Source organism: Balaenoptera acutorostrata, chromosome 8 (assembly GCF_949987535.1).
Source record: "Balaenoptera acutorostrata chromosome 8, mBalAcu1.1, whole genome shotgun sequence".
In the NCBI taxonomy this organism is placed as follows: Eukaryota; Metazoa; Chordata; class Mammalia; order Artiodactyla; family Balaenopteridae; genus Balaenoptera; species Balaenoptera acutorostrata.
In genome coordinates, this window is record NC_080071.1 from 72,057,198 (window position 1) to 72,085,152 (window position 27,955).

At 41.0% G+C, this 27,955-nt stretch overlaps 1 protein-coding gene across 1 annotated transcript in view; it reads left to right on the forward strand.

The window, feature by feature from the left end:
• Positions 1-23,129, forward strand: part of VWC2L (von Willebrand factor C domain containing 2 like) — a 155,470-nt gene extending 132,341 nt beyond the window's left edge. Inside the window, exon 3 of the mRNA XM_007187871.1 lies at positions 22,981-23,129. Within this exon, the coding sequence (XP_007187933.1) occupies positions 22,981-23,129 (149 nt within the window). The remainder of the gene's footprint in view (positions 1-22,980) is intronic.
• The last annotated feature ends 4,826 nt before the right edge of the window (positions 23,130-27,955 follow it).

Genomic DNA, 27,955 nt, shown 5'->3' on the forward strand with positions numbered 1-27,955 from the left:
AAATAATGTTTGTTACTTTGGATAGCAGGATGTAAAACGCCCAGTCTCCAGGAATTCATCGCTAAATGCATCTTCTGGCAATGATAGGGTAGCTGCTATGTAGAGTATGGGATGTATGTATTCTTCAATAGAACTTTGGAGAGTTATAAAATAGACGATAAAAGCAAAGTAGTAAAATAATCAAAGTCAGTCGGGAAAGCTGAATTATCTACAGCACAGGTATTTTGTAAAGATTAGTTAAATAGGAAAAAAAACCTACCAGGTACTTTAGATGCACTGGCATGTGCTATATCTGTGTATACTCTCACTTTGAAAGCTATTATTATTAATCGCTCATTCTTAAGTAATATCTCTGCCAACACGCTGAATAACAGCGCTATCCAAGCTGTTGTAGAAAATATAGAATGATCCATGGCTGTTGCCTGGTGGATTAATGACATAACTTATATTTAACTAAGTACCACAGTAGCACATGATCATTGTAAAGGGTGTGTTTTGAACAAGACATCGTTCTGCTCAAAACACAAAACGTACTTGTGACAGTAATACTAAGTCTAAACAAACATTGCATCTTACAAGAAACAAAACATTTTTTAAAATAATGTGATATTTCTGTTTCAGAGCTAGCAGAAAGCTAAAAGCACTGATACCTCACCTGAAAAAAATTTCTCTGTGGCAATTTTATAAGGTTTTTTTTTTTTTAATTTCAGCCAAATTGAAAATATGGTTTAAAAAAAAACTTTCTTGGTAGACGATCAGAGAAAACAAGAAATTCCATAAACATCCTTGACAGCTATGTTCCAAGAATCTCACCACAAAGACAACTGTGATATCCCGCTGGTCCTCACGATACAATTTGAGGAATACCTGATTTTCCGTACTCCCACACCTTAGAGGGAAAATAATCCGTGAAATCACTTAATCATTCAGCATCAACTGATTCGAATTTTTTACACTGGAACTAACAAAAATAACTGAGGGATGCTCACCAAAAATAATTCTCTTCCTGTAAGCTATTTCTATATTCATTCTCCTCTCGCCTCCATCTCTAACCCTACTCACTAACTTTTGGATTTGATTTGCAATCCCATGCCAGAGCATAAATATTAGCCTGCTTGGGGTTGAACGGGGGAGGTAATTTGTATAAACAGGAGAGAAACAACCCTAGCATAGCTCTAGGAAATTAACTGCCCCTAAAACCATCTAGCAAGCTAAGCCTTAATCATCTCTTCTTTCTCGTGATGTTGAATCTTTCATTTCCTCTTATGGTTGGGCCCATTTACTAAGCAGTGAGAAGGAATCGCTGTGGCATTTGGCACAAAGGTACTAAGATGTACAAAACTTCAGTTTGATTACCATATGTTCATTGTGCTATGTTTCTTTCAACCAAACGTTCTCTAGATCTTGTTTGCTGAATCTTTTAGCATCGCCTAGATTCTCCTGAATTCTAACGTTTTCCTTCCTTTCTCAGTAACGTTCTAGTGGGGAACATGCAAAAGTTCTGTTTTATTCTAGAAATGGCCACAGTAGGAGTAATAGTGCACTTCTATGTGGCAGATGTCATTAGTTTCATAAAAATGAAGTGTAGCATTTACAGGCAGGCCAAGTAATTATTGCAAATATCAGATTTTTAACAACAGAAGAGTTCATGCCATGTTTGGAAACCTTGTCATTTGACACATGATCATGTTGGCACATTTGAAATGAATGTCATTCTTCCATCCCTGAAGTTCCAGGTTTTATGAACATCATTTTTAGCAAACACTGAGAGCATCGAATGTCACAAACCATGTAAGTGGCTGAGTGAGAAGGGTTTTCATTGGTAGAGTTGGCATGTTCAAGCGATTCTTTGCCAAACCCAAGAGTCACAGAAGGAATCCCAAGGAGAATGATACCCTATTTTTAATACCAAAGGCAAAACCTCCTTTCAGGAATACATTTAGATAAATGCTACAATCACTTACTGAACTCCTTCTGTACACTGTGCTGAGTGCCTTTGTGATGTTCAAAGTCCAGCATGGACATGAACTTGTAAATAAATACCCTTCTGTGACAGACGCCACAATAGAGAACAGAACCCAGGGCAGGGAAGGCCCTATAGGGAGGATGCGCAGTTGGAACTGGTGGCATTTTGTTAACTGGGGTCTGAAGAATCCCTTGAATGCCACTATATGTATCCAGCAATGATTTGAGGGCTTGGGTAAATTCTAGGAAAACAAAGAGAACTCTTGGGGTTACATCCTCAAACCTTTGAGTTTACACTGTCCTAAAATCCTTGAATCATCCGTAGAACTCAAGCAAGAGTAGCACAAAACAGACAGGTGCAGATGAATCCAGCCTAGAGTAGGCTGGAGAACGTTTTACATACACAATCTGGGACAAGGTAAAATTTACTAGGGCTGACAGAATAGGAGATATTCAAAGATTTTTCACCAAGTGATCTGTGATTCTTAACATCTGTGCTCCTGGCTTTATTTAAAAATAAATGCTACAATTAATTTTTTTAATGATAAATACCAGCCTCAATATGAAAGTTACTGGAGAGTAAGAGACCAATTGAGCAGCACTCATTGGAGATAATGCAGAACAAAACTCAGCAAAATCTGACCTAGCTTTCTCCCCCAGTAACAGGACTCAATCATTAAAGTGTTCTAAGTACATTCAATGTCACAGATACCCAAAAGTACAGAAATTCATGGGATGCAAATAAGTAAAAGCACATCCTCTAAGTACCTGGGTTTTAGTGGAAAACAGTCTTGCCAAGACCTCATTCATTCTCAGCTTAGTATGACCATTCTCCCATATTCACAGTTGGAAGCAAATTATTTTGTCCTGGAAAAGCACAGTGCATGATATACAGTAGGCACTGAGTAGAGCTTGTTGAGTGAATCCATAAATACATGAAGGTTTTCCTCTTCTGCATGCATGAGAGTTTTTATTTCTTCTTCCAGCTTCTTTTTCATTGATTTAGGTTTCACACTGAGTCACACCAGTTCATTTGAATTCTCCTTTCTTCAATGTCTTCTCAATTTGGAGGCAATGCTAATGTAATTCTAGGGTTGTCATTAAATCTACAAAAATCCTATGACTCATGAATGTTTTCCTCTCTGGGGTTCGTCACCCGGAGTATACTAGCAGAGCAATTAGTCACTTGTACTACTCAGAACTTGTTAGTTCTGTTAAGCTATGTGACTCACCGTCTCTCCTTGTGTTATGGGTGTTTCATCACTACTTGACAACACAAGGCTTGTCATTTATAAGCTTAAAACATTTACACAAATTTGTAAAAAATGTTATGCCAATATTCTCTAGGATCTGCGTGGGCAATTTTTTTAAAAAACTGCATTTGGCAGAGATGATGTACTTTTGATTTCTGTAAATGAACAGGGCAAGCCAGGACTTAAATTCATAAATAAATTTTCATGTTTTCCCTACAGGATATAAATACTCTAAAATGCTGCCTGCAAATTCAGATCTAAGCAGGGAATTCAACCAAATCCAGTGGATCAAAGTCCCATTCTGAGAGCATTGAAGAATCCTTGATTTAAGTACACAGAAAGCAGGTCAGGGCAGACAACAAATGCTTCAGTCAAATCTAACTACGTTGTCAACATAGACAATTTGTCAAGTGGCCACCACAATAACCTGCTTAAGAAGGGCAACTTTTTTGACCTTCTGTGTTTAGGGTGGACCAAACTTTTACCCCTCCAGAGATTCTTTTTAAGAGCACTAATAACAGCATTAGTAATCAATATACAGTTTGAAATTCTTTTAAAATCCATTGGGAAATACTGCTTGATATCTAAGTCGACCCTTCCTGCTCTAGCATCATCCGCAAGTTGACTCAAGGGGTGGTGTTCTAAAATCAAGGTGTAGGCTGGGCTGCTGCATTCCCCTGGGCATCAGGAAAGACTCTGCTTGCATTTCCTAGCTGGTAGAGGTCACTGGCATACTTGATTCATGACCCCTTTCTCTCATCACTCCAATCTCTTGCTTCCCTAATCACATGTCCTACTACTGTCTCTTATCCTCCCGTTCCCCTCGTACAAGAACAATTGTTATTACGTCAGGCCCATGTGGATAATCCATGATAATCTCCCTGTCTCAAAATGCTCAATTTAATCACATCTGTAAACCCCCTCTGATCACATAAGGTCACATATTCACAGGCTCCTAGGATTATGATGTGAACATTTCAAGGAGGCCATTATTCAGCTTACCACAGGTGGTATAGCAAAGAGGACACAAAAACAGCAGCTCCACGTACTTAGGACATTATACCCCCCTCAAAAGCATCAGAGAATCACAAATGAAAAGAAGCAATTAGGACAACATTAAGTTCTGCCACTGGAAACAAGCTGTTTTAAGAAGTTGGCCTAGCCACATATTTATGTTGTGAAAAATTGGGACCTGTCTAGAAATATAGGGTGCATTTCTTGAATCTTCCTTCTTGATTCCTAATCAGGACATCCTTGACGCCCCTTCTATTGCCTTATCTTTGTGCCTCTGCTAAGGCTCAGAGAAAAACACTGACTAGATCAGAGACTTTACTTCCTAACCTCTTTCACAATCACTCTGCAAACTTTCTGATGTGAAGAAGTAACAAACTCAGATACGCAAATATTTTAAAAGTGCCCAATTCAGTGTTTAGAACCAAGTTGGCTCAAAAACCTGCGTGTGAAATGCAAGTGCTGCACAAATGCTCTTTATTGGTGAAATGCTCCAGGAAGTACAATCCCTAGGGCTCTGCTGTACCATTTGGAATGAAAATGAGCATCACAGGAAAACTCAGGTGTATCTAAAGGTCAGTGGAATTTCAACCAGATGTTTTGCTTCCCCACCACAGACTTGGCAGTAGGAGTGGTTTATAAATTCCACTTGGGGGAAATAAATGTAAACATTTTTAATAACATGTTTCCATTTCAACCTCGGCTCTTCCTTAAAGTTCAAAACAGTCTCATATTCATTTTTCTTCTAGCGTATTCAACCAATGTTTATTACCATAGGTAAAGTAGTTTAGAATTTCTAAAATTGATCACTCCCCACCTTCCACGTATCATCAACCATCCCCTTCCTCTTCCCTGAACCTGTTTCTCTCTCTGCCCATCTCAGTGAATGGCATTACCTGTGTCACCCAATCCAGAAACCCAGAGTGAGCTACAGGCTTCTTCCCTTGTCTCATCCCCCCTCCAAGGTCATTAAATCCTACAATGTAGTAAATGAAAGCCTTCCTGTCCATATTTAAAGTTATGCCTCATTTCAGACCCTTGTCTCTCAACTGGACCAACACAATGGTTTTGTAACTCATGTCCTTGTTCTCGTCTTACACATCTCTGTTCAGTACTCTACTCTCTGGACTGGACAGTGTGAGCTTCCAGAAGATGCATATCATATCACTTCCCTACTTTACTTTTTAGTGACTGCCTATCTTAGAGGTTAAAATACAAGCATTTAATTTTGGTACAAAAGGCATTTCATAATCTTCTACCAGTCGTCTCTCTAGCATACTCTACCCTATTCCTGAACCCTGTGATTCAGCTAGAAAACCTTCTCTTTGCTCAGCAATGCAACAAAAATTAGCAAGACAGCTCCTGATATTCACAGTTTTACAGTCTCTTAGAAGGGATGAAACTACTGAGCTATGTTAAAAATAGAGAGAGAGGGCTTCCCTGGTGGCGCAGTGGTTGAGAATCTGCCTGCTAATGCAGGAGACACGGGTTCGAGCCCTGGTCTGGGAGGATCCCACATGCCGCGGAGCGGCTGGGCCCGTGAGCCACGGCTGCTGAGCCTGCGCTTCTGGAGCCTGTGCCCCGCGACGGGAGGGGCCGCGATAGTGAAAGGCCCGCGCACCGCGATGAAGAGCCGTCCCCGCACCGCGATGAAGAGTGGCCCCCACTTGCCGCAACTGGAGAAAGCCCTCGCACGAACCAAAGACCCAGCACAGCCAAAAATAAATAAATAAATAAATAAATAAATAAATAAATAAATAAATAAATAAATAAATAAATAAAAATTAAAAAAAAAAAAATAGAGAGAGAGACACACACACACACAGTTGAACCTTGAGTAACGTGAGGGTTAGGGGCATAAACCCTCTGTGTAGTGAAAAATTTGTGAATAACTTTTACAGTTGACCCTCCATACAGGCAGCTCCTCTGTATCTGTATTCAACCAACCATGGATCGTGTAGTACAATAGTATTTATTACTGAAAAAAAATCCACATATAAGTGGACCAGCGCAGTCCAAACCCATGTTGTTCAAGGGCCAACTGTATGGTTAAATAGTGTCATAAGGGAAGAACAAAGTGCTTTGAGGTTCAAAAATTAAAGAAAAAACATTTGGGTGAAGAATCAGTGTAATATTCATAAAACATACTTCCAGTATAAATTTTGCAAATAGTTATTTAAAAAAGGGCATTCAAGGTAGCAAAGAATATCATTCTGATCTTTTAAAGCCCTCAGCCAGATCTTACGAGTCTTCTTATTCCCGTTTAAAGAACTGAGAAGCCACAGTCGATATCACAATGAGGATGCTATTTTAGTGGGCAGTTTCAGTGCCTGCAGCAGCCTCAGACTCTAGTTCGATAGGTGACCAGGGGAGAGAGAATAGTGAATGTTTTAGATGTGTTATTTGCAAAACACACAAACAAAAACACTGCAGTGAGAAGGAAGAGCTTTTTTTGGACGAGTGGCCACTGTTGCTGGCAGTGTAATAGTTCTCATTTCTATAAATAACTATGATTGACGCCCATTTCCTTCCAGTCTATCAGCTCCCATTGATGTTCATTGACTTCTCTTTCCAACAGAGACCCTGTGGTTCATTCATTCACCCTCTCTCTTGCTGACTCCCACTTTTGCTAAAACTCCAAACCTACATCAACCTAAGTGTCTGCCCGCTCCTATACCAGCCCTAGGCTGTCGGAGACATCCACACAAACCTTCACGTGCAGAGCACAGTAAGCTCAGGGTTTCTTTCTCCGTCACTTTCAGTGCTACCCATTCAGACCCCACTAGCCAGCTCTCTTTTACTACATGCACTGCCCCCTACTTATTCTCAGTAAATCACTTCACTCCCTCACAGCAAAATGACATAACATCATTTTAACTCCCTTCTTGGCCAACATCAAGAAACTTATCTGTCCTTATCTTCCTATCTCAGGAGAATGTTCTTTCTTGTTAAAAGGTGGATTCTGGTTGCATAAATCTAGGGTAGGGCCCGACATTACTCACTTCTAACAAGCTCTCTGCTGATGCCTTTGCTGCTGGCCCTAAGTTCATGGTACTTCGATGAACAACTCCCAGAACTCATCCCTGCCAGAACATCCAGAACTTCCTCTTCTCCGAACCTGCAATTTTCCCTTCACTAGGGGCTTTCTCCTCTAAGCACATAGATGGGCACATCTCCTGATGTTAAAAACAGCAACAACAAAACTCAGAAGTTGACTGAATTACTCAATTCCAGCCCAGTAAGTTCTCTCTCTCGTCACTTAGCCCTAAATTTCACCTTCTTTTCAAAACAAGTTTTCTTGAATGTGTAGTTGACATATTTTTGTCCACACGTCACTCTTAAATCCACTGATATCCAGCTTCATCCCCACAATGACGTGGAAATGCTTTTGCCAAGGCCATCCGGGGCCTGCTGGATACTAAATTTAATGGATATGTTCAACCCTTATTTTATTTAACATCCAGCAGCACTGACTCCTTATTGAAATCTTCTTCTCCATTAACTTCTGTTATACCGTCTTACTCCCATCTCTATAACCATTCATTCACACACAACTCTCAGAGTTCCATTCCTCTACTCATGATGTAAATGTTAGTTCCTTGGGTTCTGTCAATAGTAATCTTCCCATTATTTACTCTCTCTCTTCCTAAGAAGCCACTTTCATGTATTCAATCACCATCTATATCCTGAAGACTTCTAAGTTAATTGGTGCTTCCAGTTCAAATATCTCCCATGAGATCTCAAGCCATAGATCCCACTACTTACTCTAAGCTTTCCACTTGTTATAAGCTAAAGACATTTGAAGCTCAATATGTCTACAACTGAACTCTGGACCTTCCACCTAAACTTGCCTTCGTTCCTATATTTCTTCTTTCTGTGGAAGATACCACCTGCTAGCCAGTACATAAGCAAAAAATATGGACATTATTTTATTTCCTTTCTCTTCCGTATCACTTACATCCACATTCTATAAATTCTCCCTTTAAGATCACCCCAATTTATCCCCTCTTCTCCATTCCTACAGCCACTGGTTCTGTGTGGACCTTCCCCATTTCTTTCCTGGAGCAATTACTGCTCTTGCTTCCACCAGGCTGGGGGCCTTCCAACCCCACCTCACACAGCAGCAGGAGCAATCTGGTTGAAGCATTAAGTATGGTTACAGCCCTTGCCATTTAAAAATTCTTCAGTGTCCCCGCAGTGCTGTAATAGTAAAGTCCATTCTACTCAGTACAGCTTACAAGGTCTTCCAGAACCTGGCCACTGCCCTTTCTTCTCTTCCAGTTTCAGCTCCCTATTCTCCTCCTGGGACCCTAAGCTCCAATTCTACACAATTTCTTACATTTTTCCAATGGGCCATAACCCATTCTTTGCTTATGCCACTAACTTCCCCACTCACCACCACACCGTCCTGATTCTTTACCAAAATTTTTCCCATTCACCCCTCATGATCCACTCAGTCTTTGCATCTCCAGGAAGCCTCCTTCCTCCTCTGTTTCGATTAGGTTCCCTCATACATCCTCCTGTAAAATCCTATTTCTAACTTTGTACTTGCCTCACTCCCGCTAGAGTATACCCCACTGAGACTTGGGAATATGTCTTGTGCTCACTGTATCTCCAGGGATGTGCACAGTCTCTGGCATACAGGAAGGTTTCAATAAATGCTTTTGAATAAATGAAAAATAAACTATCCTTAATAGTTTATTTGCCAAACTGGCATCTGTCCATTGGCAATTTCTGGGAAGGCAACAGATGAAGGGGTATTTTTGAGATAAGAATGGTGGTATTTGCACCTGAGATAGACCACCCTGATCTCTCCTCTCTCCACCCTCCCCACCTCTAAATGTCTCCTCTAAATTAAGAAAAAATCATTTGCCCGGGCAAGAATAAAATCAAGATTTCTAGACTCTTAGGGGGGCAGGCCCTAGTCTATAATTGTATTTTATTTATTTGCTAGTTAGCACATGAAACTATTTTCAGAGAGCTCACTAGGCTTGTCAGTAATACTTTTACCATATAAAACCTCAATCATTTTCCAACCTGGAAATAAATGTTAGTGTCTAAAGTCCATTTACATTTATGATTAAAGGCCAGGGTCCCAGTGTGTGATCTGAGTGACCGTACAAAATCTATTCTTGGAGACAAAATAACACCTGTGAGTGTCTAGGCCCATCAGCGATGCAGAGAGTTCCTTTTAAATTTCACTTTTGGAGGCTGATATGCTGCAGCAATTCAAGCTTGGGCCAAACTGATTGTTTTTCTGGCTTAAATTGCATTGTGGACCTCAAGGAAAAGAACAGGAGGAGTTGGCAAATTTACAGCCTTTAAACAAAATTACCTTACCCTGAGGGGATTCCCTTAATATTGCTTCTTATAAATTTTTTTCTTTTCTTAAGAACTTACCCATTTCACAGGAATTCAGAACGTAAAGTATCACACACAGGATCTGCTTCAAGCTAAAGTTCTCAAAACAGCGACATCTTTTTGATGTAAATTCCTCATGTAATTGGGTACCAAAGCCAAAGTATAGAATGGGAGCTGGAATAACAGAGCTCAGAAACTGTTATTCATTTTCCATTAACACTCCAATTCTGTCAGCAAAACTAGTGTATTCTAATCTTAGGCCAGGAATCCATACCAGGAGGACTTCCAGTAAATACAAAACAATCTAGTGATTTTCAGAATCTATGGCTTCACTTCCCTTGTTCTCCAGTTTAACTCCTCATCTACAATTTCAACCGCTCTCTTGTTAATATTTCCCATTCCTTTGCTCCTATCATCTCATGCCTGTCAAAACCCCAAAGCTGGAGAATAGCTAACCACTTAATATCCAGGGTACACTATCTACTAACTATTCTCGGTACTTTATGTGTATTAACTCATCTAATAATCTTAGCAATCCTATCAGATGTGTACTCTTGTTATTCCCAGTTCACAGTTGAGGAAATGGAGAATAAGTGACTCGCCCAAGGTCACGAGGCTATTCAATGATGCTCTCTGCCTGGGGCACTCTTCCACAATATTGCTGGGCTCCAGTGGGAAGATCACAGGAGCAATCAAATGGGTACCACTGCAAATTATGGTCAGCATCCTCATCTGGACCCTCCCCCTGTTCGACAATTCCATTACGCTTCCCCAGGCTGCTATCTTTTTCATTCCTGGAATGACTATGTCAACCCTCTCTCTTCCTCATCTTTTCCCTTCACTCTCAGCAGATTAGTGTCCCTCCTACTTCCCAGAGAAAATAGAAATTATCAGAAACTCCTGTAGCTTCCTATTGCCTATTACAATGGAAGAAGTTTCCCCTCTCCGAACTGAGAACACAGAATCCCGTGCCCTCCTGCTTTCTCAGGGACTCTGTTCTGTCAATTATCTTCCCCTCACATCCCACCTTTTTACATTCAACTCTTCTTTCCCCCTGAGACTCTCTCACCAGCATTTAAACATATTCTCTCTCTCTCATCTTAAATATCCTCCCTCAACTCAGGCCTCATTCAGCTACTGACCAGGCTTTCTTTATGTCCACCCCTCCCTCAGCCTTCTGGCTTTTGCCTTTACTACTCCACAGAAAGTGCTCTTGTGAGTCACCAATAAACCTCTCTCAGCCCATATCTCATTTGCCATCTCAGCTGCATTCAACACTGCTGTCACTGCCCTTACCAGAAACATTTCCCTTCCTTTGCTTTTCTGACGCCATGTACTGCTAATTTTTTCTCCTTCCCCTTTGGAGACTTCATTTCAGTCACCTTAGTTGGCTCCAACTGTCCCATCTGCTGTCCTAGGCCCTCTTTCTTCTTGCCCTACAGCAAAAGCTCCAGGGACCCCTCATCCACTCCCCTGGCTTCAATTACCACTCGTTTGCCAGGGACACCCAACTCTTCCTGGCAGCTCAGTCAATTCTATTCTGCTATTCATCTCCACCTAGATGACTCGTGTGCATAAATTCAATGTTTTTAACACTAACTGCATTCTCTTTCCTCCAAATCCTGCTCCTTCATCAGTGTCCCATATCCTTGCTTGCATCAGGAACTTGAGGACCATCTTCTACCTCATTCCACACATTCGCTCCACCACCAAATCATGTTGATTCAATCTAAATGCTGCTCACATCCATTCACTTCTCTCCATTCCCATGGCCACCACCCTAGACTAGGCCACACTTACCTTTGCCTGGACGAATGTAAGAACTGATTCAATTGGTCTACTTTCTGCAGCAGGGCCCTCATCCCCTGCTCCAGCTCATTATTTACATTGAAGCCAGCATAATCTAGCTGAAAAGTAAATCTGATGACGGCATGGTTTCAATGGCCCTCTAGAAGCAATCCAAAACTCCAAATATAGTTTTTTTTTAAATACTAAGAAATTGCTCATACTTAGATCTCTTCTTTTTATCTCTGGTTCCCCCCTTCCACTGGCTCTCTACTCTGCAGTACCTTAAATGCTTCCCTAAGAGCCAAGCTTTTGTTGCACTTAGGAGATGTTCACATGTAGCTCCTTTGACCTCTCCCTCTCATTATCATCTATCACCTCCTCAAGGCACCCTTCTCTGACTTCTAGACCAAATTAAATCCCCTTAATATGTTTACTCTTTATTTTTTACAAATTTTATCCCATTGTTATTTACATTCAGTATCTACTTTTGCCACATCCGTACAGGAAGGAAATATGCCCACCTACTAAACATTATATTTCTAGACTAGAAATATTCCTAGACTAGACTCAGTATACAGTGTGTGGACATTTATTTTTACTAATCTTATCCTCATTTCTGTGCCACAGTTATTAGCTATCTACAGGCATTGTTAGATGAACATTAAAGAAACTGTCATTTTGTTTCTTAATTTACCCATGGCATGTCTAATAATTCATGACCATGGAAATGTCAATAGGGCACCTTTGGTCATATGATTCACTAATGAAATAACCTGCTTACCACCTTTTTTTTTTTTTCCAGTTGCAAGACATTTTGTGTGTTTGAACATAGAAAATGAAAATGGAAAGTTTTCTGTTTCATCTCCGTTATGAAGTATGCTGTGTGGATAGTGTGTGTGTGTGTGTGTGTGTGTGTGTTGGTACCCACTTTGTTGACAAGCATACCCCATGTCCCATGCCCCTCCCCCACAGTGAGGATGCTACTTCCATTCTAGTACGTTCACTCAAGCATTTTAAGGAAATGAAAATAGGTTTGCAATCTTTTCATCAATGAGGTAGGCAGTTTTAAAGATGATACTAAATTCATTGTCAGAGATAGAAAGTTTGTTGCTTAAAGAAATTCTATCTTTTATATGAAAGTTAGATAAAACTGAGTAGTACAATCTTTTCTAACCTGTTTCTATCCCAAAGATAAATATATATTATTTTCTTTCCAGTGATAACCAAATTGGTTTTGGAAAGTGAGGTCATTAAAGCATCCGAAATGGTTTCAAATGTCAAGTTCCACACATGACTCTGATTCTCAAAGCTATCGTGTGGATAAAAATCACACTTATCAAAGAAACACAATAATGACAGCTCAGAGGCCGATGCTGAAACCTGAAAGTAATTGAACCATTTAACCACCATTTTCTTGCTCAGAGTTTCTCCTCAGGAATGACCCACTGCTAAAAGCCTATGTAGCATGCTGAATTCACTGCCATTGGGATAAGCTTAGCCTATTTTGAGGCATCTTCTAAAACTCAGACTAACCACGCTACCTTCTACAGCTTTTATCCAAGCTCTGCCTTATCCTAAAGCAAATTTTAGCCTGCATCAAAATCACCTAGAATGTTTATTAAAACACAGAAACACAGATCTTGGACCCCATACCCACAGTTTCTGATCAGTAGGTGTCTGGTGGGGCTGGAGAATTTGCATTTCAAAGATATTCTCAGTGATACTGTTGATCAAGGGCGCATGTTTTGAGAACCCCTGTCTTAAAGTTATGCCCTTTTCCACAATACCTAGCATTCCTTCCTCCCAAATTATGTAAAAATTAGTTTCCTCTTGGCCATTCCTAACACCTCTTCATCCTTTTGTAATTCCTTAGGGCCAGTACTGTCCCATAGAAATATCATGTGAGACATACACTGAGTTTTAAATTCTCTAAACTTAGTTTCAAATTTAAGTAAATTTTCTAAAATTCGATTTTCTAAATTAGCCACATTAGAAAGTAAAAAGATGAAATTAATTTTATTGATACATTTTATTTAACCCAATATATCCAAAATATTGTCACCCAACACACACTTTATATAAAAGATATTAATGAGTAATTTTACTCCTTTTCTCTTACGTTCAAAGACTTACTAATTCCTTGAAGTCTGATGTCTGTTTCTGACATCTACAGAGCATCTCATTTTGGACTCACCATATCTCAAGTGCTCTATAGGCACATATGGCCAGTGGCTGCTATCATGGACAGCAGTGACATAGAACTTTAGAGTCAAGAAAACTGGGGCATTGAGGGCTCTTCATGGTCTGCCCACTTCAATGACTTTCACTACATTTTCTCAGTTTTAAGATGTACCTGATTGTCAGACACATTATCGATTTAACAGATTTTAAGGAAAAAAGGAACAATTACAGCATTAAGTGTACACATTGATTTTAAAATGCATGTCAGTCTAAAACTTCTCTTTATTTTTACACATAGAACCAAATATCTCATGATGCACTTGTTTTCCTCCTGCTACGTGTCCTATCCCCGTCTCCTCCCCCATCAGCAATCCCTTCCTCCAGCAAGATAATCCACGTTAACAACTTAGTATTTGTGCTTCTTTATTTTTCCTCCATCCTCATATAATTCTATACGAATGTACACACAGAAGTTTGTCTATATTTGTTTTTTTAAAATAGGATATTATACCCACTTCTCTGCATAATTCCTTTCTTATTCAATAATAACTCATGAAAATCCCTGCAAGTCAGCTAGAGGTTATAGTTCATTCTTTTTCATGGCTACAGAAGAGTCTATGAAGTGGAGTACCATAATTCATTCATTATTTCTGTTATTGCTGGGCATTTACACCTTATCCTTTTTTTAAGCACTACGAAAATGCTATAAAAAAGCAGAAACCTTTAGATAGATAGGTAGATAAATTGATCAATCCATAGATAGCTATCATTGCTTACTCTCTCTTTAAATTAGCTTGCAGGGACTTCCCTGGTGGCACAGTGGTTAAGAATCTGCCTGCCAATGCAGGGGATGTGGGTTCCATCCCTGGTCCAGGAAGATCCCACATGCCATGGAGCAACAAAGCCCGTGCACCACCACTACTGAGCCTGCACTCTAGAGCCCATGCGCCACAACTACTGAGCCCGCGTGCTGCAACTACTGAAGCTGGCACACCTAGAGCCCGTGCTCCTCAACAAGAGAAGCCACCGCAATGAGAAGCCGTGCACCACAACGAAGAGTAGCTCCCGCTCGCTGCAACTAGAGAAAGCCCGCGCAGCAACGAAGACCCAACGCAGCCAAAAATAAATAAATTTAACAAAAAAAATTTAAAAATAGATAGATAAATAAGTAAATAAGTTAGCTTGCAAACTCTTTGTTAGCCTTTACCTTAGACATTCTCCCACCGTATCTGGGCTCTTTCTTTCCAACAAATGAAACCAGTTGTCTGTACCATCCAAGCAAATCATTTTAAATCAATTTCCTAATGAATTCTTCCACAGTCAGCAACTGGTTCAGATTAATATATCTCCCCTTAACTCTCCCCAGTCACGCTCTCTCTATTCGCTGTTTTCTTCAACTGTCTGGCTTACTGGTAAATACTAAACAAAGCTGGGGAAAATCCACATAGGAATGATTTTTTTGTTGTACATCTACTCACTTTGCCAAAAATATTGGTTGACATTAACCATATTAATTTCTTCACTGATATTTTAAAATTAAAAAAAGAAACACAGACTAGGAATCAAAGGTCCTGGAATCCATAAGCTACCCAAAGTAGCACAGATGGTAACTCAAGTAATAATAATAATGAAAATGATAAATAGCAACAACTAACATTTATTGTTAGTTCATGATAGGCATTGTTCTAAGTACTTTACATATGTTAATTCATTTGCTCCTTCAAAATCTCCATAAGGTAAATACTCTTATTACTTTAATATTATTCCCACTTTATGGCTGAGGACACCGAGATGATACCTCCAGTAAATGGCAGAAGGACTGAAATGTAGACAGTATGACTCCAGAGTTCTATCTGCTCACCTCAAAATAAAGCGCCTCACCTGGGAAATAAGTAAGTAGTAAATCACCTCACCTCCTCTCTGTTTGAAACTCAGTGCCCTCAGCTGTAAAATGGGTAGAGTAATACCAGCTCTTCCTACCTTTAGGATTGCTGAGAAGAAACATGAAAATCACTGAAAGCTCTAACAAGGGGAGGTCATCTGGTTTAAGGTTGGAAAATTGGGCTGAGACTATTTCATCATTTGAAGCAAAAACTAACCAGATAGCGTTTTATACAACAGCAAACCAAGCCATTTTCTGACCACACATATTCTTGTGAAGGTGAGACTGGACACACAGGGCCAGCTAATGCAGACTGTGAATGACGCCAGATTCTCACAGCTGCTGATTTGCCTGGAATTAGGAAAAAAGCAGCCAACCTTTACCTCTATTGTGTAGACTGACCGTGTCCTTCCTCTCTCTGCTCCAGTCTTCGGACTTTGCTTAATAGGAGCACCATGCTATAAATCTTACATACTTAAGGGCCAAAAAACTCTCCAGAGCCCTCACACTGCAATTTGTGTGGGAGTTCAGCAGTACTGAATTTTCAAATAAAATGATTAACAGGCTGATTAACAGGCTGCTCTAGGGCAGCCTCTGAGAAAACAATCCTTCCTGACTTGCCACCTTAATCCGAGGAAGCTTTTTGTTCTCAGGTTTAATAAAATAGTTGGAAAGTAACGTAGGGATGAGGGTCTAGAAGCAGGTAGAGAGCGGCACCCCATTCTCCAGTCTGCAAGCTCCCTTAGCAACCTGAACCTCATCTCTGCTCTCCGTCCAGGCCTAAAAAGGCCATTGGAATGTGTTATTGGGGAGGTTTCAGTCACTTAGTTCAATTTTCACTGCAATCAGCTCTAATTACTGGTTGCTAGAAACATTTTCTCCAAGATTTTAATAGTCGGAAATGGGTTCACCTGATCGGAAGCCTATTTGCTTTTTGGTAGCACAATAACATCTGTCAGACTTCATGAAGCAGAGAATTAAAATCAGTTAAAAGGATGAACGTAATCCAATCCAATTCAATCCCAGACTGATGCCTACAAGCCTCCTATTTGCGGAAACAATGATTTAGATGCCCTGCCAAATAAATATAGGATGTTTATAGCCTAACACAATAGGAATCTGCCTCATTTATGCAGCAGGAAGATCGTTTACAGCCAATTTCTAAAAGACACCGAGCATCAATAATAAATTTTCAAATCAAGGCCAGAAATTGCAATACTCAAAAAAGGCCTGTCAAGCAATATGACATTGTTGTCAGAAGGAGGGTTTTCAGGGACGCCATATACCAGTTTATAATCCAGAAGCGCCTATAAAATGGTCATGACCAGCCTGGCTTTCCAAGTCTCTGGGAAGGAGGAGGTCTGGCTGTAAAGGAGACGTGGGGCAACAAGAACAGGGCTTCTCCTACTGAGGGTCTCAGCGCCAGCCTGGTGGCCTTCGGAGACGATCGCTAGAGCCACACTTTTTCTCAGCTACATCTGCTTCTTGGGAGCAATTCCTGCTTTGCACTTACGGAGAAGAGGCTGAATAATGCTGCTGGAGGGGCTCAATTCTCTGCCCCACAGGGACTGTGTAGCCAGACCTTCCCTTTACTTACACATGTGTGCATGCCCCCCCCCCACACACACACACATAAACAGGAATTTAAACATCCTAACCTTTTCCCTCTAACCCATCCCATAGCATCCCAGGTGCTATTAAAACTCGCAGGAAGTGAAAAGTAGCTCCTACTCACAGGAAGACTGACTTCTGGGACGTAGCCTAGAAAAATGGCTCTGGGTCCCAGCTCAATCACTCACTAGCTGTGTGACTTTGAGAAAGTCATTGACACTTCCGTGTCTCATTGTCTGACCTATAATACACAGCAAATAGTAGCTCATGTGAGGAGGAAATAAGGTCGTGCATGAAAATTCTTAAAAAGAACTCCCAAGGTGTTCACTGAATTCATTGCTGCCAACTGGATCTGGATCTCATCTGAGCTTCCTACAAGAGCAAGCTGGGGAGTCAGGAACAGGAAAGGGTACCATTCTGGCTGACACTTGGAGTGATAGGACACATAAAAAAGCCTCTCCTCGAGGAAAGTAGTCAGAATAAGACGGTTGGTATTTAAGCTCTCCCATTATCTAGCTCTCTGCCTTTTATCAAGTCCCTTAATCTCTCTGAGCTTTACTTTCCTCATGTATGCAATGGGATTCATGATGACACCTTACAGCATTACGGTGAATATGAAACAAGAAAACATATACGAACATGTTCTGTAAACTAACGAATGTTCCCTCCCTGGGTCTAGGCCCCCAACTACACTGTCTTGTTTATTTTCTTCAAAGCTCAGAATGACTTGAAATGTCCTGTTTGTTTTTCTACTGTTTGTCTGATTCACCCCACTAGAATGTCAACTCCCCGAAGGCAGGAACTCTGTCTTAACAGCTGTATCACTCACGCTTAGAGTGGTCTCTTTCTGAATATTTGTTACCTGATTGCTAGACAAGCATACTGGCAGTCAGCCCCCGAGAAAACATTTTGAAGCAGATGAAATCTGCCCTCATTGACCCCTCTCCCCATCCCCATCCACCTTAGCATCCGAAATGAACAACTGCCTCCTTCCTGTGACTGGGGAATCCTCTATGTACAAAGAAAGTCTCTCTCTCCCTAGAGAAGCTACAAATGCCAGGTACCCACCTCCCAGCCTCCCTTGCAGCTAGGGTGCAGGAATTTGACTGGGCTCTGTCCCCAGGCTCACCCACTGCACACTTGCCACTGAAAGCTAGTGACTTCAAGAAGAACTACACAATCCTCATCCTGGCAGGACTGGTCAGGGAGCTAGCGCTGCTGACGGTCCTCATAGACGCATCCAGGGTCCTGGGTTGGGAATACTGATGGAGCAGGCTGCTATATCTGCACCCAAGGTGTGTCTTCACTGGGTCCTATCTGTGGCATGATATTGGCCCTTGCTCCTGATTGTATTACCTCCGAGCGTGGTTCTTTGGGCTATTCTGGATATTCTCTAGATACAACTTTAATTCGTGCTTTTATGCTTGACTTATCCAGGACTGGTTTGTTGCTTGACTGATAGGATCCTCCAATTCCCCAAACAGCCCAGTATCTCCATCAGATTAAAAGTGACCCTGGTCCCCTAAGAGACTCCAGCTAAACTGTCTTCCTAGCAATTACTTGCTCCCCCCCAACAACCCTTTTCCTTTTCCCAGATCAAATTGGACGTTTCCTGGTGCTTTTTTCCCTTAGGACCTTACTTTCTATAAGGGGTAATCTGATCAGTTAATTCAAGCCGATGTGTTAATTGCTGATGCTAATTTAATATTACCCCAGCATTTTAGCAGATACTTTTAATGCCTCAGAGCAAAGGAGAAAGGAATCACACAGTGGCCAGGGCCTGTGAGGGTTCTACTCTTTGTCTGCAATCTCAAAGGTCCTACCTCCACTGAGACATGATGGACTGTCCAAAGATGGGTGCATTGTGGACCAATCACATGGTGACCCTGGTGCAGTTTATGGAATCAGTCTTTACTTCATGATTATAGACGTGCCTGCATATACACAGATGCTTATGTGTGCGCATACATACACACACACACGAACCCCTACCTAAATACTTCATTGGCTTCCCATTGCTTTTAGAATGAGGAGCAAAATCTTTAACATGCCCAGTAATGCCCTGAATCCTGAGCCTTAACCTAGTGATATAAATGATTATATCATTTGGCTCTCAGGTGGGGGGAGGGGCAGTTAAAATCCTGATTTGTAGCATTTGCTGATTTTAGTGGCATAAATACTTCCCAAATGTTAATTTCAAGCTACCAAAATAATATCAACAAGGTTATAAAATTCCTGAATATTTAATAATGGCTCTCTCAAGCCAACAGGAGCCCCCAGTTCCAGAACACCCCTGTTTTCCCAGCCACTTCTCAGTACACTCATCGTTCTAAACCCATTGGCTTTTCAACTTCCAACTTCTAACTTCCTCAATGGGTCAAATATTTCTATATTACTAGGGCTAGGCCTGATATATATGTAAGGCTGGATCTATAAGTTCAGAAAATAATTTTGCTTCCAATATATAACTAGCTAGTTCATACTATTTCATTCAGTTAAGCAAACACATACTGAGTTTTTAATATTTGCAAGACACAGTATTAGGCCTGGACCATCAGAAATAACAGATACTCCGTTCCTGTTTTCAAGGAACTGACGATTTCAATCTACCTGACAAAGGAGACCTCCTGTGTTCTGAAAGATCTCTGAGAGAGAAGGCCTCACCACACTATTGGCAACTGCCACACTCAATTCTCAGTTCGCTGAGTAATTTGTGTGTGTGCTTCTAATTCCTTGAGAATCAATGCATCGCCATTTCCTCTTATTCTGGGTGTCAAAAGAAAGAACATTTGGTCACCATTCTTCACATAATAAGCCTTCACTCCCTGAGAGTTATTGAGTTATACCTTTGTCTTCTCTTTCTAGATTAAACAATTCCAACCCCTTTAACCTTTTCTCAGAGGTCCTATTTGCCAGCCTTCAGTTTAATCATTTTCACTGCACCCTCTGGACTCTCTCCAAGTCTTCAGCATTAAAATTTGTTGCTTTTGCCATTGAGCTCACTCTTCTAAGCAACTTATTCTTTCACATAAACCAAGACAAAAGGAAAGCAGCCCCCAAATAAAAGGAAGAGAGTAGATAGAAGGACAGATTTCCTATGTAAGGAATTCATGTAGGACACTCACACGCTGAAAGCAAATAGCATTTATTGTCACCACTATTAAGGAAAAAGGGCCAAGACCAGAAGAATTTCTAAACAGTGCCAACCATTTTGCTTGACAATTATCTAAATTACTTTAAGCAGATAAGGCTATTAACAAGCAAATTTGGGGCTTGCTTTAGTTACACCTGAAGTTCTCAGACGGGTGCTTATAAAATCACTGTTAATGAGATCAAACAGGAGTTTTTGATTCTGTACAATACCTCTGGCTGCCAAGTAGACTGTCCAGAGGTTACTATGTCATTTACAGGCAGCGCCTTTGACTGGTCAATCCTGGCAAAGTGCAAAGGATCTTTCATTTCATTCTGTCAATCAATTGAAATTAATATTTCCTGAGCTGAGAGTGCAGGAATTCTAAATGAGTTTTAAGAAATGATGTACAGAGGCTGATCAAATACATGCTGATCACTGTATGGTACCAACATATGCCAAAAGGGGCAGATACGAAAACCAGAGCTCTAGTAAAAACCCTCTTCAAGATAAGCACGATGACTTAGAAATCTCTTTTTACCAAGATCCCTCCCTGCCTTTTTCTCTTATTGTTCCACTAAGATGAACCTGCCCCCTGTGAGCCAGTAGTGTGCCACACACACACACACACACACACACACAAAGAGAGAGAAACAGAGAGAAAAGGAGCCGGGGGGAGAGGGGGAGAGAGAGAGAGAGACAGAGGAGAGAGTGTGTGTGAAGATTCTACTGACACATTTCCAAATGCTTTCAAGAAGCTGGGAAAACTCTTTCTGGGTAACATTCTACCTATTCTGTTTCAGGGACTTCTTTGTTTTGGAGCCACTATTTAGAAAAAATAAATTATTTTCCCATCTGGAAAAGTTAAAAGTATACAATTAGGGTGAAAACGGTTGGATATGGAGAAGTGGAAAGAGAGAAACTATTGCCTTCTCTGGGTTAGTTCTGGGAAAACAGTTGTTAGTGTTCATCTAGTTCAATTTCTGAAGCTAGTATGGCTGTGGTCAGACCCTGTCTGGCTGAGAACCAGCAGGGCTGAGAGAGGTCTGTCAACAGCAGCCATGGGAGAACCAGCTACGTTCTGAAAAAGACTCCTTGCCAAGTTCTCTAATAACAGAACAAATTCATGATTTGGTGTGGAATTTTCTCAGGGAGGTGTAGACCCAAAGACAGTTCAGTCTATCAAACAATGACTTAAACGCTAAGACTTATGGAATTGATATAGTGATCCTTAAATAATCGGCAATTAAGATGGCCAAGAGCTTATAACCACAGCATCTTAAGAAGAAGCACCTCCTGGGCGAAAGAAGACAGTTCACTAAGCTGTTTAATTTATCCATGTGGACCCATTATATCCCTCCTATTCTTGCTGGCTCTTCACGCCCAGGCACACGCCCCAGGTGTCTGTCCACCTGAGTGAAGGAAAGGCATAGGTATACAAACGCAGTTGGTAAATAAATGCACAGTTGAGCTCCGGGAGCTCTGAAACAATGGCGATTAAAGTTGTAGCATATTGAATAGTTGTGTGTTGAGAAATCGGCATTGTAATGTAATAATTACCATTTTTAGAAAGGCAAGATTCCAATTATGAAGTGAACTACAAACCACCCCGATTTCATTTATTTCATGGTAAAGATAGTCTCATAAATTCTTATCAAGTGGTAAGCAAATGAAAGTAGGGCACTGATGTCAATGTATGTTGCCATGTTACTTTGTAGTGGTAATGGCAAGTGGCCAATAATGCTGGATGAATAAATCACTAGTAGACACAACTCAGTGCTCCCTCCCTTTATCTAAATACGTACCTCAGAGACTTATACCAAATCGTTTCTAAGAAACAGCAATTTGCATCATTCTGCTATAATCCACTGCACCTTGGGAAGAAATCTTTATCTCATTTGAATTTGAGAAATAATATCACCAATACCGAACATGTGCGTTTCTACATTGGGAAGGTTAAAAGAAAACAAAAACCAAAGGAAAAAAAAAAAGAGAAAATAAAAGGAAAGTAAGGGAAAGGGGAAAAAAACAAGAAGTAAACAACAGATTGGTGAATTTTAAAAATTATCCATCTTTAACGAGCAAGTGACATTTTCAGTAAAGCTTTTCTGAATCTGAAAAAGTAAAATAAAATTCCTGCTGACTTTCAAAAGCCAAACCTCTGGGTCATTCTTTAAAAAAACAGATAGCCAGCAGATTAAAGGAACTCCATTTACAAAAATCAAATGAACCTCTAACAAAGCTTGTTTGGGACATGAATAAATCATCTGGTCATGAATTATTCATTGTTATCAAGAAACAAGCTGGGATTCCAGGAACTGGGCTTAGGGAAGTGCTAAAACCCAGGAGGGAGTTCATTGCCTCAAACCCACCATGGGAAGGGAGAGGACAGGCCACAGGGTACTGACAAGTGACGCTGACCATCCTAGATGGTTTCAGGGGACACTTCGGCAGCATTTACACCCCAGAGCATAAAGCAAATAGAGTTTAATCCTTACCTTGCTTTAGAAAATCGCATGTACTTAGTAACAGACCATAAGACATTTTGAGCATTGGATCTTTTTGCTTTTGAATGCGTGACATACATGGGGAATATGAGCTGTATGCAAAAGACAGTAGGAGTTAAAAGTCTGCATTTAAGGGAGATGACTAGAAAATTCCTTAAAGATACACTGTTAAGAGTAGTCTGACCTACTCGTTCATGGCTTCGGGGGTTGGATTCTTTTTATTGGGGTCGGGAAGAAAGAAAGGGAGCCTCTCAGACTTAATCAACTAATCAGCCTATGTATGTGTTCCAGGTCCAAACTGCTTTGCAGGAACTACGATCATTCCGGCTGGCATTGAAGTGAAAGTGGATGAATGTAACATCTGTCACTGTCACAACGGGGACTGGTGGAAGCCCGCTCAGTGTTCAAAACGCGAATGCCAAGGCAAGCAGACTGTGTAGAAGATTCCCACCCGATGACGAGCTCTTAGGAGAGGCTGCTACGGCTTCTACACCGCACATGTTTAAAACAAGAGAAAACAAACAAACTCCTGCCAGCTACAACAGGGTCACCAGCAAAACCTTTTAGGGTTGACAAAAGTGAATATTTTACTAAGAGGAAATTTCTCTCTTTCTTTCTTGCTATATAAAATATATATATAGCATATAGCTATCAAAACTGCTTTTGTAATTATCCATGCTTGATGGTGACTTGACAACTGGATTTCTGGAACAAAAAGAAAGAAATAGCCTTGTACAGGTTTCTTCTCTGGTGACACCTCTGGCCTGCCAGCTCACCATCTACTGACTTTCTCCATCTTTACTCTTCTGTAAATCTGGCATTTTTCTCTTGGAGTGATTTTTTTTTTCCTCTTTAGAGTCTAAGGGGCCAGATTTGACTGCACAGTAAGGTTTTGAGTTGTGTCAAATAAGCTTCAGTAAAGCAGTGTCAGGAGTGAGGACCCTCCTGATTAGGAAGATGCAAAAGCAGCCAAGCAATCACTCCACTCAAGTGAATCTTGCCCTGCAGGGTCAGAAGAGACGTGCACATAGATTGACCCACTGCTGGGCTGGGTGGGGAACTGGGGCTCAGTGCATTATGCGGGGACTCACAACTTGATTCTTACAAACCACACATTTCATTCACAAAATTCTGAAACTGCCAATCAAAAACTAATATGTGAAGAATACCATGAGCTTGACTAAAGAATCCAAAGGGAGGGAGACAGGTATTCAAAATTGCAGCATCAATCACCAGACTTTCTCATGATGCTGAATTTAAGTTCGGCTTATAACGAAACACACTACACCCACTCTGTCACCTGGCACGATAAATACCAGAACCAGGGTGAATAGCCCCACTGTGAATCTGAATCCTTCTGGCCTTTGAGTTCAGATTGGGCTGAAAGCCAGTCACATACACAGGCAGTTTTTCTAGTTCGGGACTGTGTTTGCCATGTTACAGTAACGACCGCTCAGCCCTCTGTCTAAAACATAGATTCAGGACACTCTTTCCACCTCAAGTGCTGATTTAAAGATTAGGGTAGAGTGAGTCTTGCACAATACAATTCCATTTGTTGAACATTTTTTAAAATGTATATATTAGACACTGAACAATTCAAATGAACCTTTGAAGAGTCTCAAGGTTGCCCTGGTAATGCTGCTAGTATAGTAACAGAAAAAATACAATACACAGGGTATCTGATGCCACCTCTATTCAAGTGCAAATTTAACAATTCTGAAACCACATGGCATAGCTAGTCACTTATTCCACTCTCCTGTCTTGAAAACCCTGGCACAGATCTGGTAGGGTCCTTGAGGAACCTTGAAGGTTGTCTTCATTACCAATGTTCTTTCCTTTCCTGCTCCCACTCCCACCTGGGCTTGGCCATAGCTCCAGTGGAGTTGCCGCATTCCTGTACAAGGTTTCTCAACCTCAGCGCTACTGACATTTGGGGCCAGACAATTAATTGTCACTGGGAGCCGTCCTGTGCATTTTTAGGATGTTTAGCAGCATTCTTGGCTTCCATCCACTAAATGCCAAGATCAGTACCCTAACTATAGTAACAGAATGTCTCTGGACGTTGCCAAATGTCCCCAGGGTGTGTGCAAGGGGGCAGAATTTCACCTGGTTGAGAACCATTGGTCTAGAATAATCAGTACAGAGTGGTTTTCTACCGGGGGTGGGGGAAGTACCAGGCAAGGTCTGGCTGAGGCTGTGGCTTTGGGGAGCCTCTGAGCCCTTGCAGACAGGTACATCAGCAGCCCCGAGGGGACGGGTCCGTCTCCTCCAAAGGGAGTGATGCTTCACCGCCACAGGTCCACCCTCAGGACACACATCTCTTTAGTCTCATCAACTGGGTTTTCCTTTAAAATCGTCAAGCCTCTCCTCCCTGGAAGCTCCTCCCGTCATCAAGAAAGAGTCGTCATTTCCAAAATGAATGTGTTGACGAGTTGGACCTGACACTTCTCACACACACTGTGCTTGTGTTCTGATACCCATAGTCAGGCCGGCGCCTTCCGAGGGAGAACATCAAGCCGCCTTCCCTTAGAACACCAATTCGCAGCAAGGGTGGTGCTTTTCAGTTGCCACCCTGGATACATCATAAAGACAGTCATGAATCATTCATGAACAATTCTGCATGATTTATTCCTGCACTTCAAAGTAAAGGCACTCCACACTTCAGCTTGTTTCTAGACAGAGATGTATTATAGAGCTTTCTTTGCCCTGAGGTTGCCTACTGCCAGCCTCAAAAATCTTCACTCTTGGAAAGAAAGAATAATAATAAATGACAGGAATAAGGTTTGAAACCCAGAAAACATCATTAATAGAGCCATGTTTCATAGTACCCTATCTATTATTAAGGAGTTACTATGTCCTTTGTAGAAGACAGAAGGCGAGAGCAACTGGGAAGCCAGGGTACAGAAGTTTTGCATCAAAGGCTGGGCACAGTGAGAGTCACAACAAGGATTTTCGAGAATGGAGTATAATACCCACCAAGAAACTCTCTTCAGAGAGTTTGCAGAATGAAGGCTGTTCAGCAGCCTCTGTTACCAGCCAGAGAGAGGGATTATTTTATTCTTGTCCTTGGATTTTTTTTTCCCTCTTAGAATCTCACTACAAGCTGTTTCCTTTAAGACTTTGTAGCACTGACATTTCTCCCCCTTTGGGGAGAGATGAACCTATACTGTGACAGAATTTCTCATAAACTGATAAACACTTTACAACTTCCTTCCACCCACGTCATTGAGAAATCCTTTCCAAACTCTGAACAACAGAGTTCTGGTTTCATCTGTTGTTGTTTTTTTTCTTTTGAAAGATTTGTTTGCAGCTACCCCATCACCTCTACCCTCCTCCATCTCCTCCGCCTTTGGTTCTTGGCTTTAACTACAGCTCTGTTTAAATAAGGGATCAACATCCTGATTGTCAGCTGATGCCTGTTAAAAAAAAGATTCAGTTTCTAAAATCTTTGGAAAATGGTGTGCCTGAAAAACTAGTGAGAAAAAAAAAAAAACACTAAACACTCAACTGTAAAAAGGGGATTCTAGCAACAATATTTGATGTGTAAAAGAATATATTATTAAAAAACTATTTTGTTAAATATAAAGTGTGTTAACCAGCAAACACGGTTTGTGGTATATTTTCCTTCCTAAATTTCTCCCTTCTCCATACTCTTCATTTAATGACTAATTCTCAGTGACTTCTATCATCTGAAAATACATGTGTTGTTAGAGCTATATTCAATTAGAATTAGGCATCAGCTTTAGCATTTGTCTGAGTACATTTCCATTTTTCATAATAGAAGGCAAGGCTGATTTAGGGATCAGAGAGGAACCCAAACCAGCAGTGAGAGGGTAAGTGATAGGAAAAATATTTCCCTGACCCAGATCCATGCACACTACTAGTGATAATCTGTAATTTTTGAGGGCTTACTCTGTGGCAGGCCCTGTGCTGTGTCCTGAACCTTTTCTATTCCATCCACACAGCACAGCTACGAGGCAGGGACTCTTATTACCTCTGCTTTGTTGTTGAGGAAACCAGAATACGAAGAGGTTAAATGCTTTGCCCAAGGTCACAGGATCTTAAGTGGCAAAGCAGAAATTTTTTACTGTAGAAGTTTTCCATCATACACAAAAATTGAGACGATCGTATAAGGAACCTCCACTTACCCATTGCCAAGATGCAACAGTTCTCAAGGTTCTGCATAATAGTTCATCTGTTTTTTTCCCTTGAGTATTTTAAAGCAAACATCAGGCGTATCATTTCATCCCTACATCATCAAAGAGAGTAATCATCTCCTTGAAAAAAGGGATAGTTTTTACCAAACCTAACAAAATTAATAATTTCTTAATATCATCAATATCCAGTTTATATTCAAATTTCTTAGATTTTTCTAAACTACAGGGGAGGAGGGGTGTTTGCATGATCCAAAGCAAACCATCTGTAACATCGCATTTGGTCGTTATGCCTCCTAAGTCCACAGTAGGGATATGAACCCTGCCAACACACAGCTGTGAACTCTGACAGACTCCTGGGTCTGTTGTTGTTATCAGAGGGGTTGTGTTGGGGAAAATTACTCTTTTAAAGTCCATGTTAAACTCCTCCCTAGACTCTAAGCAGGGCAAGCAGTAGGCAAGAGGCTTTCTACCAATAGGGGCAACAAAGCCCCAGACCGAGAACCATTTCCAATGACCAGCACCCAGAGGACGCCGCCTTTTATACGTGTGTAAGCTTTCCTTACGGAGTAAGAGCAAACTGTTATTCTCCTTCTCCTTGAGACAAACATACGGCCTAACAGAGTAAAGCTGAACAATACTTTATAAATTGCCATCATCTACTGCATTGTTGGAGGAAGAAGGAAAAAAGCCAACCGCTAAGAAAACATCAGCATGGCATCCCCACATACACGGTTACACACCCCGGCTCCACCAACATTTTCTTAAAACAAGATTAGACTATCGTGCTTTTCAGTTTCCCATCCATCCAACTCTCTTTCCCCCTATGCCCCTTGCAAAGGATTGTTTACAGTTCATTTCTGATTCAACTTCCATGGAAGGGCACTTCAAAGCATAGGAGAGAAAGCTATGAACTGAGACAGTCCTGGGTTTGCTGTTATTTCAGGGTTTATGTTGGTAATATTACTCTTTTAAAGAAAGGTACCTTCATGATTTTGAAGGACAAATGCTATCTCTGAGTTGGCAACCTTACCTATACTTTCTTACCCTGTTTATAAGGGATTTATACCTCCAACTGGGGGGATAGTCTTATCAGTGAGCCTCAAACTGTA